The sequence below is a fragment of the Rana temporaria genome, chromosome 1 (assembly GCF_905171775.1).
Source record: "Rana temporaria chromosome 1, aRanTem1.1, whole genome shotgun sequence".
NCBI classification, from domain to species: Eukaryota; Metazoa; Chordata; class Amphibia; order Anura; family Ranidae; genus Rana; species Rana temporaria.
In genome coordinates this window covers 191,043,681-191,061,798 of record NC_053489.1, presented here as the reverse complement: position 1 = coordinate 191,061,798, position 18,118 = coordinate 191,043,681, and the positions used below count along the sequence as shown (strand labels likewise).

Sequence of the window (18,118 nt, the reverse complement as noted above, 5' to 3'; positions counted from 1 at the left end):
CAGGCAGTGGATCCTTGCGGCTTCACTGCCCGTTTCCTACTGCGCATGCGCGAGTCGTGCGTAGCTTTGTAAATGGGCGGCTGACTTTTGGGAGACACACAGTTCCTAGAAGTCAGCGCTCCCCATTCCCCAGAAGACAACGTGAGGAGGACGAGACCGTGGAGCACCGCGGACAAGGAAGGGGCAGATTAGGAAGATCTGCCTAGTAACAGCCATTTCTGGTAAGTATAATTATTATTATTTATTTTTTTTATAGGGTGGACCTCCACTTTAAGTAGACTAACCCGATATCTAGTGTCCAGCCAGGTAAACATCACCCACAATTTTCTTGTAGGACTTTGTTTGATAATGGCTTGTCTGACCTTGAAACACAATGGCGTTTGCTGGGTTTCCCCAGCTTTATTGTTACTTCAAAGCTTCTCAAATGAATCCTGTTTAGAGATCAGAAAATATACTTTTTTACATATTACATTGATTAGTCAACCTATTTACAGATCTCTAACTGAGTGATAAGAACGCAGTATGTTCTACTTAAATTCTCATGTGGCGACTGCCCTGGGCTTCCTTCCCCTCTGTTTTGAGGCCTTTGCCTCATCTCCATCTGAAAATGTATGAGATACAGTATGTTTATTTCTTCATCAACAATATATTCACACACACACACACTGTATATCTTTTGTTACACTTTAAAGGGGTTGTAAAGGTTTGTTTTTTATTTTCTAAATGGGTTCCTTTAAGCTAGTGCATTGTTTGTGCACTTACCTTTTCCTTCAATTTCCCTTCTAAATGTTTTTTTTCGTTTGTCTGAATTTCTCACTTCCTGTTTCTCCTCAGTAAGCTTTCCCCCATCACCTGAGCTGTTCTGGCTGGGGGTTAGTCAACGTGCTCGCCCCCTCCCTTGGGACTACATCCCTGCGGGGAGACGCTGAGAACAAAGAAAAAGAAAAAAAACATATAGAAGGGAAATTGAAGGAGAAGGTAAGTGAACCAACAATGCACTAGCTTAACCACTAGCTGACGGCCGTACGACTTTGTACGGCCGCAGCGCGGCTCCCAATCTCTAACAGGCCATCTTTTTACGGCCACCCCTTTGCTCGTTCCTCGCGTGCGCTTCCGAGCGCGCAGCGGGGAACTCCTGTGCTGGCCGTGTCCCCTGGACACAGCCAAACACAGATCGCCGTAAATAGCCAATTGCAGCGGCTATTTACAGCGCGATCTGTGGGGCCAATGAGAGATGATCTCATATGTAAACATATGAGATCATCTCTCATTGCCGGCTCTCCCCTCCTCACACTGACAGCGCGTGTGAGGAGGGGAGAGAAATCAAAGTAACCAGCGCTGAAAAAAAATAAATAAAGAAAAGACTAACCAGTGCCACCACCTGTGCCCCCCACAGTACTACAGTGCCCCACACAGTGCCCCCCACAGTACTACAGAGCCCCCCACAGTACTACAGTGCCCCACACAGTACCCCCCAGTACTACAGTGCCCCCCACAGTGCACCCAAGTACCACTGTGTGCTCCCCAATACCACTGTGTGCCCACCAGTACCACCGTGTTACCACCTGTGCCCACCAGTACCACCGTGCCCACCTGTGCCCACCAGTACCACCGTGCCCACCAGTACCACCGTGCCCACCTGTGCCACCAGTACCACCTGTGCCCAGTGCCCATCTGCCACCTCAGTGCACATCTGCAATCAGTGCCCACCTGTGCCACCTCATCAGTGCCCACTTGTGCCACCTCATCAGTGCCCACCTGTGCCACAGTCAATCAGTGCACATCAGTACCCATCTCATCAGTACCCATCTCAGTGCCATCTGTGCCACCTCATTAGTGCCATCTGTGCCGCCTCATTAGTGCCATCTGTGCCACCTCATTAGTGCCATCTGTGCTGCCTCATCAGTGCCCACCTGTGTCCACCAGGACACAGGCCTCATCGGTGCACATCAGTACCCATCTCAGTGCCATCTGTGCCGCCTCAGTGCCATCTGTGCTGCCTCAGTGCCATCTGTTCCACCTCATCAGTGCCATCTGTGCCACCTCATCAGTGCCATCTGTGGGCATTCCTGGCTTGTTAGGGTCTCAAGAAATGAGAGAGGCCTTCAGTACATCAGGTGTGATCAGATGTGATCATTTATTATGATTTGCACTATAGCTTGTAGACTCTAAAACTTTCACACAGACCAAATAATTTCCAAAAACTTTGGGTTATTTTTATCAAAGACATGTAGCAGTATAAATTGTGGCCAAAATTTATGAAGAAAAATTAATAATTTGCAAAATGTTATCACAGAAACTAAGAAAAAATCATTTTTTTTCCAAATTTTCGGTCTTTTTTCATTAATAGCGCAAAAAATAAAAAACGCAGAGGTGATCAAATACCACCAAAAGAAAGCTCTATTTGTGGGGAAAAAAGGACAAAAAAATCATTTGGGTACAGTGTTGCATGACTGAGTAATTTCAGCCAAACCTCAGGTTATAGTAGGAGGTCAAATATGTAGCTGCAGAATTTACATCACTGCTTAACCACTTAAGCCCCGGACCTTTAGGCAGCTAAATGCCCAGGCCAGGTTTTGCGATTCGGCACTGCGTCGCTTTAACAGACAATTGCGCGGTCGTGCGACGTGGCTCCCAAACAAAATTGGCGTCCTTTTTTCCCCACAAATAGAGCTTTCTTTGGTGGTATTTGATCACCTCTGCGGTTTTTATTTTTTGCGCTATAAACAAAAATAGAGCGACAATTTTGAAAAAAATGCAATATTTTTTACTTGTTGCTATAATAAATATCCCCTAAAAACATATATAAAAAAAAAATGTTTTCCTCAGTTTAGGCCGATACGTATTCTTCTACCCATTTTTGGTAAAAAAAAAATCGCAATAAGCGTTTATCTATTGGTTTGCGCAAAATTTATAGCGTTTACAAAATAGGGGATAGTTTTATTTTATTTTTTTACTACTAATGGCAGCGATCAGCGATTTTTTTTCCGTGACTGCGACATTATGGCGGACACTTAGAACAATTTTGACACATTTTTGGGACCATTGTCATTTTCACAGCAAAACATGCATTTAAATTCGAGATTTTCCAACTTGTGACGGAAAATATTGATTATATGAAGACAGGAGGCGAGTATCTTATGCATTAATCCTTCTTTATTAATGCTCACAGCAGAAATGTAAAAAACATCTTAACGTAAGTCTTAAAAAGAAAACTGTAAGAACTACATATCCCAGCAGCCCCTGCGCCTTAGCCACTCCTATCCCAGTCTCTATAAATGGGCTGCTCTCTCCTGATTCCTCCTCTTTCTTTGTGTGAACCTTGAGGTGTCTTTATCAGGATCCTTACGTGAACCGTGTCGTCAACTGTCAATTCTTCGGCCGGCCGGCCCATGACTTCTTAATTGAAGACTTCTGCGGTAATATCAACAGGTCCCAACAGGATGGACCAACTGAGCGACCTTGATCCACTGGACATCCAGAAGCCGGGGAACATCACCCGAACGACAGGTCGCCATCGTGTACCAAACAGGAACGCCGTCAATAACCTGAAACAGAAAACCCAAGACCATGAGAGGGTTGGGCAGGGAGGGAAGATACTCGCCTCCTGTCTTCATATAATCAATATTTTCCGTCACAAGCTAGGAAAATCTCGAATTATACATCAGACAGGAGGCTCATATCTTATGCAAGTTCAAAGCTTAACAAGATATTCACAGTATTATTATAACAAATATGATATTTCAGAACATATTATCATAAAACAGACATAGCAACATGTTCCTCCGGTCTGAAGTAAAACAGGCGGAACACGGTCTCAGAAGACCAGTCAGCCGCCAGTAATAGGTCCGAAAGAGAACCTCCGGTCGCCACCACCTTGGTGGCCATGGCACCTCTGGATGAGTGTGCTCCAAACAGGGTAACGTCTATACCCGCCATTGCCATGATTGATCTAACCCAACGTGCCAAGGTAGCCGGGGTGACCGGGTGATGCGGTCTCGTGTAAGATATTAGGAGTTGAGAAGACCCCGGGGGTCGTAGATCTTTCGTGTTTGCCTCGCAAGTGTGTAGGCATCTAACCACGCAGAGTCGTGGGTGTGCAGAAAAACAGGGGTAGAACACCGAGTGAAGGCCCGTTTTGGTTCTGCGGACTACCGTGAACTTCACCCCTTGAGGTGAAAATTGGCGTCTGGAAATGTCCAAGGCCCTAACGTCTGAGACACGTTTGATGGAGATCAGGCATAACAGCACTGTCAGTTTAAAAGACAGTAACTTGAGAGACAGTGAATCGTTGTCCTCCCAACCTGAGAACATGTCAAGGACCTTGGAGACATCCCAAGTGGATTGGTATTTAGGGCGAGGGGGTCGTTTGAACCCGATGCCTCGTAGCAGTCTGCAGATCATTGGGTGTTTGCCGATTGGCAGAGAATCCACCGGGTAATGGTAGGCCGAAATGGCCGACCTGTAAATATTAATGGAGCTGTATGACCTGCCGGAGTTGAAGGACTCTGCCAGGTAATTTGCTATGACGGTTACAGGGGCACGCATGGGATCAGCCTGCCGTTGGTCACACCAACGTACCCAAAGTTTCCATGCTGATCGGTATGCTGCCCGAGTCCCGGGGGCCCAGGCCACGGCGAGGAGATCTCTAGCCGAGTTTGAAAGGCCGTCGTGAGTGTCTGGCACCCCGAGACCAACCATGCTAGGAGTGTCAGTGTGCCCTCCTCCACCAGGGGATGAATGCCCTTGGTCGGATGGGAGAGGATGTGTGGGAACTGGGGAAGAAGCCTGGGATAGTCGATGGCCAATCCCAGTAGGAGAGGAAACCATGGTTGTGTTGGCCACCATGGCGTGATCAGAACCGCAGTCGCCTTCTGGTTCGCAATCTGCAACAGAACCCTGGGGATCATCGAGAATGGGGGAAACGCGTAGTGTGTTCCCCTTGTCCAAGATTGGCGGAAAGCGTCCACTGCCGCGGACCCTGGGTCCGGTCTCCAGCTGAAGAACCGGGGCAGTTGGTGATTGAGGCGGGAGGCGAAAAGGTCTATGTCCAGGGGGCCCCAAAGCCGATTCAATTGGGCGAAGACTGGACGGTCCAAACACCAATCGCTGGAGTCGATAAGGTATCGGGAATTCCAGTCTGCGACAGTGTTGGACGTACCCGGGATGTACTCCGCCATCAGGATGATGTCTCGAGACAGACAGAAGTGCCATATCTCTGTAGCGATGTCTGCCAGGATTTTGGATCTGGTGCCACCTAAGCGGTTGATGTATTGAACCGCTGCAATATTGTCCATGCGTAATAAAACGCAACAGTTGGATCGTTCCGCTAGGAAACTCTGAATAGCGAAGAGTGCTGCTGAGAGTTCCAAAGCGTTGATGTGTAAGAGGGATTCTTCTCTGGACCAGGTCCCTCCCGTCGAGGTCTCCTCTATGCGGGCGCCCCAACCTCGGCGGCTCGCGTCCGATTCTATGACGACGTCCGGACGAGAGTTGAAGATTGTCCTGCCGTTCCACTCGATGGCATGTTTGAGCCACCATCGGAGTTCGACCTGGGCTTCCGTGGAAATGGGTACTTCGTCCGCGTATCGGAGACCCTGACGTAGGTGTAGGATTTTCAGTCTCTGTAGTGTCCTGTAATGCAGGGGGGCCGGAAATATGGCCTGAATGGATGCTGCTAACAGGCCTACTATGCGGGCCAGTACGCGTAGGGATAAGAACCCTTTGCGAAGTACTGCTCTGATCTCTTTGCGAATCAGAGCCAACTTCTCGCTGGGCAAGCGAAGGACAGCAAGCTTGGTGTCTACCGAGAAGCCGAGGAACTCCATCTCCTGAGCTGGGACGAGAACCGATTTTTCCTGATTGATCAGGAAACCTAGGCCTTGCAGCAGGCTGATCGCCCAAGTCATGTGGCGGAGTGCTTGAGTCTTGGAGTAAGCAATTATGAGGATGTCGTCCAAATAAATGATTAGACGTACTCCTCTGCTCCTCAGCGATGCTACGACCGGTTTCAGGAGCTTCGTGAAGCACCATGGGGCGGATGACAGTCCGAATGGAAGGCATGTAAACTGCCAAGTGCGTCCCCACCATCTGAAACGGAGAAGGTGTTGAGATTCTTGGTGCATGGGGACGGTGAGGTATGCGTCTTTTAGATCGACCTTCACCAACCAGTCTCCCGGGACGAGGAGATCTCGGAGGCAATGGATGCCCTCCATCTTGAAGTGTCGATATGCGACATGTTGGTTCAAGCCCCGAAGGTTTATGACCGGGCGGTAGCCCCCCCCTTTCTTCTTGACTAAGAAGAGGTTGCTGAGGAACCCCGGGGAAGAAGGGTCGACTTCGATCACTGCATGCTTGGATATGAGTTTGTGGAGTTCGGTGTCTATCAGAGACACATTTTGTTCCGCAAACTGGATAGGGGGCGGTATTATTCCCAGATTCGGTGGGGATACAAGATCTATCTGGAACCCTGCAATCGTATTCAGTATCCATGAGTCTGCCGTAATCGCAGACCAGGCGTGGGTAAAAAATTTTAGACGGCCCCCCACAGGTGTGAGGGGTCTGGGGGTGTGCGTGGTACTCACCAGAATACGGTCGGGAACGAGGGTATCCTCTCTGACCGCGTCCCCTCCAGGGTCTGCCGCGTGGCGGGAAGAAGGGTGCAGGTTGTGCCGTGGTGGTGTACGGAGTGGGAGCCTGGTTGTAGTGAGGTTGTGCGGCTGATCTCTGGAATGGTCTGCCGCTATTATAGCGGCCGGCAGAACGGCCCCTACTTCTGCCGGCCCGGGGAAAAACTCTAGCGCTACCCGCTTTTTTGAGAGACGTTTGTGCCTTGTCAAGGCTATTAAACATGCCCACAAATTTATTTATATCCTTCACGAGGGAGTCGCCAAACAACATGCCCTCTGCTGAGGGGCCTGGCTCAGATTCCGCCAGATGGGCCAGTTGCGGATCAAGCCGCATGAGGATTGAGCGCCTGCGCTCGACGGAGCATGCGGTGTTGGCGCTGCCCGTCAGACATATGGCCCTTTGGGCCCAGCCACGCAATTGTGTTAGGTCGACTGACTGGCCAGTCGCCGCGGCTTGTTCTGCGAGGTTTAGGATTTTGGTCAAGGGACCGAACAAATCCAGAATGCGGTCTTGTATGTTCTTAAAAGACCTGTCTATCCCTTTCTTGGGGAATTTTCCCGTTTTTAGCAAATATTTTGCTAGGATGGGATCAACCTCGGGTGTAATGACCGCTTTCATGGGAATGTGGGGGCGAGGACATTCTGCCCTGAGTTTATTGCGGTTAGATTTTTCTAGGGGTTTACGTGCCCAGAGTTCGATGTACTGTGACACGTGGGGGAGGGGGGACCAGTCCCCAGATCGTGGATGGGAAATGGCGTCCGGGTTGAATAGTGGTTCACCCAGGGCGTCCATAATGTCTTTGCCCTGATTGTCAGGGTTGGCATCCTGTAGGAGTGCCGGTGCCCCCGCATCCTCTTCACTATAGTCAGACCCTGAGACCTCGGACCCGTCCGACTCAGCGGACGAGTCGTCGTCCGACTCGATGACATATGAGTCTGGTTTGGTCCGCTTAGCGGACCCATGCCTCTTGTATGACTCCCTGAGGCCCAGGGGTTGAAAGGGGTCTGACGGATGCGTGGGGTGGCAGGTCGTGTAAGGATCTGCTCCGAGCATATTATTTGCTTCCCCTGCCGGGGAGTCATAACCTGTCGCCGTGTGCTTCCTTTTTTGGGAAGCTTTACCCTTTTTTACGGCCGGTATATTGCCCTGTGGTGTGGGCTCATGGGGGGGGATTTTGGGTAATTTTAGATGCGCTGGTGGCTGCAGCTAATGCTGATTGGATGGACCTATTTATGATGGGTGGGGGGGGAGCCCTCTTCTGTCATGCTGCTATAATTTTATGCAGGGAAAACGATCAGTAATTCAGGCTAATAGGGGTTGGTAAAGAGGGGAATTAAATTCCCAGGAATGTTGTATTTATCTAGAGACTCACTATACTTCTCAGCAGGCACAACCTCCGACCATCAGCGCTGACTGGCTTGCGGTGGGAGGAGAGCCTGCTCAAAATCGCCCTCCAGGGACGAAGTCCGAAAAGCCGCGCCCTCGTCTTGGATCGCTCAGTGCGGGTTACCGACCGCCGCATGTACCGGGGGGGGTCCCGATCGGACCCCTAAACCGCGGAAAGGCGGGGACGTACATGTACGCCCATATGCCTGTACGTGCCATTCTGTGGACGTATATGTACATGCGGCGGGCGTTAACCGGTTAATGCGACACGTCCCTTCAGGCTGTCCTAACAACCAGTGACATTCCCCCCCACGGTCAGCTGGGGATCTTCAGCTGACAGGTGAATATAAACAAAGGGGCAGGGATAATGTTAATAAAAATGGCATGGGGTCTCCTCCAGATTCCATAGCAGACCCTTATCCAAGCATGCAGCCTGGCAGGTCAGGAAAGCAGGAAGGGGTGAGCGCGTGGATGCCATAACCTCAATATGGAGAGGGCACTTTGCCTGGGGGGGATCAAGTATGTCTGCGGGTATAATTCTTTATGACTGGCAAGGATCTGCATTGCTGGACAACATGATTGACAATTGATTTACATTGTACATTTTTTTTTCTTAATAAAGGACTTGTCAAAAAGTGTGTATTTTTATTTATTTATTTGTATTAGTAGGGGTACCACGTACACCTTACTCATTCACATGTAACTGGAGTTGGGGCAGTATTTGATGGACCGTTTTCATCGGACATGTCTCCTGGGAGCTTTTGGTCTGATGTGTGTACACACCATCAGACCAAAATCCCCGCGGACAGAGAACGCGGTGACGTAGAAGACACCGACATTCTCAAACAAGAAAGTGCAATGCTTCCACGCATGCGTCGAATCAATTCGCCGCATGTACGGGATTTCGGGACGCTGGTTACACGTCATAACCAGTGGACATGTCGGATTAGGTGTACTAACCATCAGACATGTCCGACGGACATGTTTCCAGCGGACAAGTTTCTTAGCTTGCTAAGAAACTTTTGTCCGCTGGAAACCTGTCCGCTAGGCCGTACACACGGTCGGACATGTCCGCGGAAACTGGTCTGCGGACCAGTTTCAGCGGACATGTTCGACCGTGTGTACGCGGCCTTAGCCTGTACGTGACCTGGATTTTCAGCTGTTCCATACCAAGCTGGCCAGGGACTCCACCCTAGCATATTATGATACAGAGGGTCCCCGACTTATGAACAAGTTAGGGACTTTAGGTTTGTCCTTAAGTCGAAAATGTTTGTAAGTCGCGGCAATTACCTCATTTTTGGATGTTTTCCGATGTCCTGTCGAATGGGCGCGCATGCGCAGAATGGGAAATACGTTGTTTTACGATGTTCCGTCAAATGTGCCAGCCGTCAAAAATGGGCGTGCATGCGCAGAACGGCAGATACGTCCTGGTTTTTAAGTAAGAGTTGTTTGTAAGTCGGGACCCCCTGTAAAAGGTATCCACATACCCGACTTTAGATAAAACTCCACTATATATCCTACGTACTCAGGCCAAATGCCCACCCTGTCTCAGTACTCACATTTTCCTGCCCCACCTTTTTGCATTAATAATGTTTTCAGAATGTTTTTTCAAAAGTTAACTTAAAGCGGAGTTCCACCCAAAAATGGAACTTCTGCTTTTTGGAACCCACCCCCCCTCCGGTGTCATATTTGGCACCTTTCAGGGGGGAAGGAGGGAGCAGATACCTGTGTAATACAGGTATTTGCTCCGACTTCCAGGCATAGATCACCCGGGTGACCTACACCACGTCCGGCGCCTACTCCATGTCTGTCCCCCCTGCTCTCTTCTGGGAGACACACATGTCCCAGAAGACAACAGGGACCAGTGGCGTCGCGCATGCACAGTAGCCTTGTGGCTTCACTTCCTTATTCCCTTACCGAAGATGGCGGCACCTCCACCAGAGAGATCGGCTTTGGGTGCCGACATCGCGGGCGCCCAGGACAGGTAAGTGTCCATATATTTAAAGTCAGCAGCTGCAATATTTGTAGCTGATGACTTTTAATTAAAAAAAATTTGGCGGAACTCTGCTTTAACAACGTCATAATCAGGGGAAAATTAGGAATTTGTCTTTTTTTTTACACTGTTATTGCTTATAACAGTGCTAATCACTGCCATAAGCAGTAGTTTTAACTTTCACAATGAAGTCATTCATGACAGGTTGCTTACTATTGTGATGCTGTGATTGGCTTCAGTTAATCACATTGTACAGGGTGCCAGGTACCATGTGATAGCTGCGGGTCAATCACAGCACCACAGCAGTAAGCAAGCTGTCATTATTGGAAGCCATACATAACAGTTTTGCTTACTGTTATTCATGTGATCGTTTTGGTCATAGCAATAACATGATAGCCGCCAGGTACCGACCCCTGAGATCCGATATGTCCATCGGGATCGCGCGTCTGCTCGCCCCAGGAGGCTCGCCAGTACTCGCCCCAGGAGGCTCGCTGTGCGATATACCAGTGTGTCGCTCAGCCTGGAGCTGCCATTCTGCTACAGTAAATGTACTGTGGGCGGGCAGAAAGTGATTAATGTAAAGTTTTTGTTCAGTTGATTAATTTTTTCTGTCCTTTGTAAACATTTTAAGAAAGCTTTCAATTTTCTTTTAAGATCAAATTAATAATAAAGTGGTAGTGAAGTTAAAATAATTTAAACGTTTGGTTAAAAAAAAAAACATGTCATACTTACCTGCTCTGTGCAATGGAATTGCACAGAGCAGCCCGATCCTCTTCTGGGGACCCCAGCTGGTGCTCCAGGCCCCTCCTCTTCATCGGGTGCCCCCACAGAAAAACGCTTTCCATAAGGGCACCCTGCAGGCTCGCTCCCGAGTCCCTCTGCTATGCCCATTGACACAGACAGCGGGACTTGGCCCGCCCCCCGTTCCCGTGTCAGCAGCGGGAGCCAATGGAACCTTGCTGTGTCTGTTAACCCCCAGCGTCATTGGATTTAATTCACAGCAGCAGGAGGCAATGGCTGCGCTGCTATCAATCTATCCAATCAGGACATGAGACTACGGCTGGAGCTGGTGTGCTCGTTCATTGGAATTATGGGTCTCAGGTAAGTAAGCAAATGCATTAAGGTGAAAACCTTGAGGGTTTATAACCCCTTTAAAGCTCGTGGGCCAGATCCACGTAGCGGATCGTAATTTTAGTCCGGCGTAACGTATCGTATTAACGCTACGCCGCCGCAACTTTGAGAGGCAAGTGCTGTATTCACAAAGCACTTGCCTCTAAAGTTACGGCGGCGTAGCGTAAATCTGCCGGCTTAAGAGAGCTGAATTCAAATGTTAAAGATGTGGGGGTGTTTTATGTTGATTCTACTTGAATCAACGTAATTGACGTTTTTTCTGAACGGCGCATGCGCCGTCCGTGGGGGTATCCCAGTGCGCATGCTCGAAATTAACCCGCAACAAGCCAATGCTTACGACATGAACGTCATTCTACGCAAAGCCCTATTCGCGAACGACTTACGAATTGACGTAAAATTTTCAAAATTCGACGCGGGAACGACGGATATACTTAACATTGAGTACGCCTCATATAGCAGGGGTAATTATACGCCGAAAAAAGCCTTACGGAAACGACGTAAAAAAATGCGCCGGCCGGACGTACGTTCGTGGATCGCCGTATCTAGCTAATTTGCATACTCAACGCGGAAATTGACGGAAACGTCACCTAGCGGCCAGCATAAATATGCACCTTAGATCCGACGGCGTACTAAGAAGTACGCCAGTCGGATCTAGCCCAGCTTCAGGCGTATCTTGTTTTGTGGATACAAAACAAAGATACGCCGGAGCAAACTAGCAGTTACACGGCGTATAGATACGCCGTCGTAACTTCTTCGTGGATCTGGCCCCATGTGTGTAAAGGCAGGTGTCCCAATACTTGTGTGTGTGATTTTTCTTAGTATTGGATAGAGTGGAGATGGATTAGAACACAGGTCAGGTTTTTATTATTGTACGTGTGAGGGAGATCCCCCCTCTATTTGTTCCTTTTAGACCCCTTTCACACTGGAGGTGTTTTTCAGGCGCTTTAGCGCTACAAATAGCGCCTGTAAAAAGCCTCAGCTGCAATCCCAGTGTAAAAGCCTGAGTGCTTTCACACTGGGGCGCTGCGCTGGCAGGACATCTAATAAAGTCCTGCAAGCAGCTTCTTTGAGGCACTTTAGGAGTGGTGTATATACCGCTCCTAAAGCGCCCCTGCCAATTGAAATCAATGGGTAGTGCCGCCGAAGTGCCCCGGCAACGACACTTTGTGGGTGCTTTTAACACTTTATTTAGCCGCTAGCGGGGGTTAAAAGCGTCCCGCTAGCCCCCGAAAAGTGTTGCAAAAATAACGGTAAAAGTAGCAGCTCCTAACTGCTGACGTTCGGGCGCTGTCAGTGTGAAAGAGCTCTTACTGTTATCGTTCAAACGAAAAGAAAATCCCAAATGATGGGATGACAGCAGAATACATATAGCGGGGGAGAGCTTCCAATTGGGACACTAGGTCTGGTGACAACCAAGGGATTCTTTCACTTTGCGGGGATTTCTTCTCACTTCCTATTTTGGCCATGAGACAGGAAGTAAAGGAAATCTCCACAGATGGCAAAAAATAATCCTCCCTCTATCCAAAATGAAAAAAGTACATTGACTTCTACTTTGAGGCTGGGTTCACACTGGTGCGAATTGCATGTGGTTTCGCCTCATCCAATTCGCATGACAGGAGATTGTGACCTACTCTCTATGAAGCCGGTTCACATATCTCCATTGCAGCTGTGGAGCGGCTTACGCAGGAGTCCTGCGAGCCGCATCCATCAGAGGTGTGAACCCAGCCTAAAGTGGTGGGAAACCCTTCCATATACCCCGTGATGTGACTGTCCTCAGGTGATACACAGAGATGAGATGAAACAAATCCTCCTACATAAGTTGTATCTGTTTATTTGCCGTCCTCTCTAGAGCCGTTCAAAGTGATGAATTTATTGAAGAGCTGGGAGTCAGCTCCATCAAAGCTAACATCACTCCATATGGAGCAGATCAGGTTCACGTAACACGCCTCCCTGATTGGAGGGAAGAGACACACCCCCTCCACATAGGAACAGAGCTGAGGCTGGCAATCTCCCCTGTCACCTTTTTTCTCTTGGTGTCAGGAAAACTTATTAGAAGTGACTCATGCTGATAGCAGAGGAAGGAGGCAGCAGACAGAAAAGACACTTGGAGCTCTGGATTGAGACACTATAGAGGGATGTGTCATGTCTGAGGTTTACAACCACTTTACTGCAGATCAGCACAGCTTGTTTGAACCTCCTTATGATGGGGGGTCGATGTTGTTGTCACCATTCTGACCTCCCCGGAAATAATAACACCCCCTCCCAACAAGCACGTGAAGCTTGTGTATTTTCAGTCAGCCTGATCACGGTCACATGACAGCCACCTCAGCAGCCTGGCGGAGCTCACCTCCCTGATTGGTGGGCAGATGAGAGTCGTGCTGGGTGGGCGTGGTGCGTAGTGAATTGTGGCGCTTGTGATTGGAGCAGGGAGGTGAGGTGGGTGTGGCGTGCGGACACTTCCTGTGTGGTGGGCTGAGTCTAGTCCGGTGGAGAAGTGTGTATGGGCCGGGGTGGGTGATCGCAGACATGGAAGAGTCCGGAGAGCGGAGCCCGCTATTGGCTGGACGATCACAGTCGTCTCCTCCGTCCGTGTTCTCTGGCCGCCGCCTGGCCTGTGCCGCTGTACTGCTGTCCGAGCTCCTGGAGAGGGTGGCCTTCTATGGCATCACCTCCAACCTGCTGCTCTTCCTCAATGGACCCATCTATAACTGGGAGGGCACCGAGGCCAGCCAGGCGCTGCTGCTCTTCATGGGCGTCACCTACCTGGTGTCCCCCTTCGGGGGGTGGCTGGCAGACGCGCTGATTGGCCGCTTCAGGACCATCCTGCTGAGTATGGTGCTCTATATGCTGGGCATGCTGCTCTTCCCTCTCATCACCTACACAACCACCCGATCCGCCTTCTGCGGGGACTTACCTCTGGTCATTGTGGAAAACTGCACCACCGCCAACACCTCCGCCATCAATGGATCGTACATGCAGTGCCAGGACCAGGGACTCCGCTACTGTGGCGTCCCCGTCTTCGTAGGACTGATCGTCGTAGCGCTGGGAGTCGGTTCCGTCAAGGCCAACATCACTCCGTTCGGAGCCGATCAGGTACACACCTCCCTGGGGGGCCAGGACCGAGCATTACAATTGTCATCTCCACACCCCCAAATATACAGGGACTTCACATCATTTATGCTGCTGGCCCTTTAAATGTACTGTGATGCTGGGGACTTCTAGGCGGGGCTTATGGTTGTATACTTCGTGATTCGCCCAGACTGATGACAGTTGGGTGTCCCGCCTACGAGCTCCCAGGCAACTGCCCATCACTTATCTGGGGGAACCAAGTCACTCCACCCCCACAGCCTATTGCATTAGTGTGTGCACCCCAAAGCACAAGCACACATGTGCATGTATATTACACAGTGCCAATCCTGACCTCCCTGGGGCCCTAAGCAAAATGTCATGTCAAAGAAGCGAGGGGGGGGCTGCCAAAAATGACATGTCGCATTAAAGTTGAGAAGTGGGGGTTGTCGCTTACAAGAAAGTGAAAAGTGGGGGGTGCTGACTTCTTGCCTCTTCTCCCATGCAGCCAGCGAGTTGAGAAGCGGGGTGAGGGGCTAAAAATGACTCACCAGGTGGGGTCTCTTGTAATTTGGGGGGCCTTCCGCAGCTTTGTGGGGCCCTAAGCGGCTTGCATAGTGAGCCTATAGGGCGGATCGGCCCTGATATTACTTTTGGTCACTGATACTTTCTGCGGTGCGATTTGAGCCCACACAAATGTGAATAGGCTCAAACCGCACTGCAAAGAATCGCATGTGATTCGGTGAAATTTCTGTCCACATGCAGTTTGCCACAACACTTCTGTGTGAGACCGTTCTTTAGTCGCCCAAGGAAGTCTGGGTTCAATCAGGAGCAGTGTGGGAGACCGCATGCGATTTAGACAAGAATAGCACTGCATTCCTGTTCAAACTGCATGTGATTCTCTGCAGTGTGATTTGAGCCCGTTCATTTTCTATAGACTCAAATCTCCCCACAAGGGTATCTGTTTTGGGCATTGGAGAATTTGACCCAGTACTCGTGCAAATACTTATCTACACCAATTGGATGTATAGAGAGATATTATGAGACACACACCCGAAGGTTGGATTCACATCTATGCATTTTTAGTGCTTTTTGCATTACAGAACGTGTTCCATAGGAAACCATGGTAAATGTTCTGTAGTGCAAATCTGCAAAAAAGCACTAAAAATGCACAGGTGTGAATCAAGCCTTAGGCTCCATTCACATCTAGGCAGGCAAATTCGTGGCGTTTTGTCCCGCGAATTGCGGCGGGAAATAGCAGCGTTTTGTACCGCGATTTTTCCGCCTAGATGTGCCCCTCTATGGAGATGGTTCCCGAAAGCCGCCTGAAAAAAAGGTCCGGGACCTTTTTTCAGGCGGCAGGCGTTCGGCGTGGAGATGTGAACCATCTCCATAGAGGGCAATGTCTTTTCATCCCTCTGGCGGCAGCGGCGTCGCACTACAGGCGACAAAACGCCTAGATGTGAATGGGGACTAAAACTTGGAGTGTCAGTTGGTATGGCAGTTGACAGTCATTAGGTCAGTTGACGTGGAACTGAACCCATCGATTTAACACTTTAAAAAAAATAAAAGTTCCATTCCAGGAATGTCAGGATTGTTGTCACCTCTTGCTTGTTCTCTCAACCAAACTGTCAAACAGAAGCTAAGATGAGAGAGATAAAATATAAATAAAATATATATATATATATATATATATATATATATATATATATATATATATATATATATATATATATAATGAGTTGAGGGTGGGCTTTGGTGAATTATCAGAAGTCTAATGAGATCCCGGATGGCACACTTTTGAGACTGAGAAAGGGATGTAGGAAATTCTCCCCAGTCCCTTTCTCTGCAGCCTCGGCTGCACTGGACAGTGAATGAATGGGAAGTGCTCTTTGCTAAATGGCTTCCTGTTCATTCACCAACTGAAGCATAGTAAACACTGCTTACTATGTATCAGTTATGAATGAACACATTGAGTGATCAGTACTGTGTAGCAGGGGGCAATCTTTGCCACATGGGGAGATTAGGGTGTGTCCAGACCTATGTATAGCATTGTGTAATGCTCAGCGTTAAAGTCCACCTCCGTGCTGCTACATATGTGTGACGTAAACAGGAAGTGGTTGGTGTAGACCTAAAGGCAAGGCCCTTTTTTGTGGGTAGAGCACAGAAGGGTTATAACCCCCTGTCGTGTGTGTGTGTGTGTGTGTGTGTGTGTGTGTTTTTTTTCTTCTCTGTTCTGTGTACCCTTGCAAGTGAAGGGGGGAAAACCCTCCCAAACTAATGTCTCCATTGGAAGATTTCCTCTCAACCCAAAATTTGTTGTTTTAATTCACTCTCAGTGATAATGGTAATCAGGACAAATAAAGAGGGAGGGTGAATCCTCCTAACAGGGACACAGATGGCAATAAAACCTGAACAGGGGGTCCAATCCATGTCCCACTCTATCCAAAACTGAGAAATAATTTTACCTTTTCAAATATCCCTTAAAAGAAGCATGGAGATTGTCTGTCTGTCTGTCTGTCTGTCTGTCTGTCTGTCTGTCTCACACACACACAAACGACTCCATTGTTGTGATCTTGCCCAAGCCTGGACCAGCTCTGTGATGTCAGCCCTCTGTCTGAAGAAAACAGGTCACGGGAGTGCAGAATGAACTGAACTTCTGTGATTCACAGGAGAAGTACAGCCAAATGAGCTTTGACTATACTTCTTTTCTAAATGCAGGACAAATGATCTGGGAGGTAGAGACAAACTTCTTTTCTTTTTTTCCTCAAGTGGCAGAACTGTCTCTGACCGGAGGTAGTGGGCTTGTGCGAATTGCGGGTGGGTACAGTTATACAGGCCATATGCACCTCCCTACATGCAGACTGCCCAGACGTTGTACCTGTTGCCCCAGCAGAAAAAATATGGCTGCATTGTACGCTATATAGTATATAAGTATAGCTGCACGATTCTGGAAAAAATGGGAATCAGGATATTTTAGAATGAAGATCAGAATTCTCGTGACTAACTTTACTGTTTAGTTTTTATTTATTTAAAAAAAAAAATTGTTCTTTTAAAGTGGTTTTTTTTTTTTTTTTTTTTTTCCAAAAAAAATGTTTTTGAAAGACCGCTGTGCAAATACAGTGTGACATAAAATATTGCAACAACCGTCACTTTATTCTCTAGGGTCTCTGCTAAATGTATATATACAGTTGTGGCATGGGTATCTGCTCCCCCCCCCCCGGGAAAAAAAGTGCCGAATGTGACACCTAAGTGGGGGTGGGGGGGGGGGGGGGGTTCCGAAAAGCAGAAGTTCCATTTTTGGGTGGAACTCCGCTTTAAAACTCATAGGCAACAATTGTCAGAAACGGTTTAGTCTTGAAGCGGTTAAACTGACCTCGCTTACAGACCAAACGTATTACCTTATTGATCTAAAAGAACCAAATGATACAATGTTTATAGTTCTCGCTGAGCAATGTTGATAAACATTTTATTTATTGTTGACCGCTGTGAGGTGAGAGAGAGAAGGGCCCTGCACTTTGTATGAATCGTGGAAATTCCGGATTAAAGCAGAGGTCTGATAGATATATATTTATCAGCTGCTGACTTGACTGGGCACCCGCGATGTCGACACCCAAAGCCAATCGATCCCTCGGATGCTGCCGCCGCCATTTTCGGCCTTGTGGCTTCACTTCCTGGTTCCCTACTGTGCATGTGGGACGCCACTGGTCCCTGCTGTCTTCTGGGACCTGTGTGTCTCCAAGAAGACACCTGCAGGTGGCTCGGGTATTTATGCCCGAAAGTGGGAGCAAAATACCTGTATTACACAGGTATCTGATTCCCCCCCTTAAATCAGGGTCCCGAACAGCAGAAGTTTTTTATTTTAATTTTTGGGGTGAAACTCCGCTTTAAGATCGCAAGGGGGGGGGGGGG

General features: G+C 48.7%; 1 protein-coding gene across 1 annotated transcript in view; it reads left to right on the top strand.

The window, feature by feature from the left end:
- Nucleotides 1-11,099: 11,099 nt before the first annotated feature.
- SLC15A4 (solute carrier family 15 member 4) overlaps nt 11,100-18,118 on the top strand; it is a 65,291-nt gene continuing 58,272 nt past the window's right edge. The window contains exons 1-3 of the mRNA XM_040354254.1: nt 11,100-11,110; nt 12,990-13,077; nt 13,568-14,233. Of these exons, the coding sequence (XP_040210188.1) occupies nt 11,100-11,110; nt 12,990-13,077; nt 13,568-14,233 (765 nt within the window). The remainder of the gene's footprint in view (nt 11,111-12,989; nt 13,078-13,567; nt 14,234-18,118) is intronic.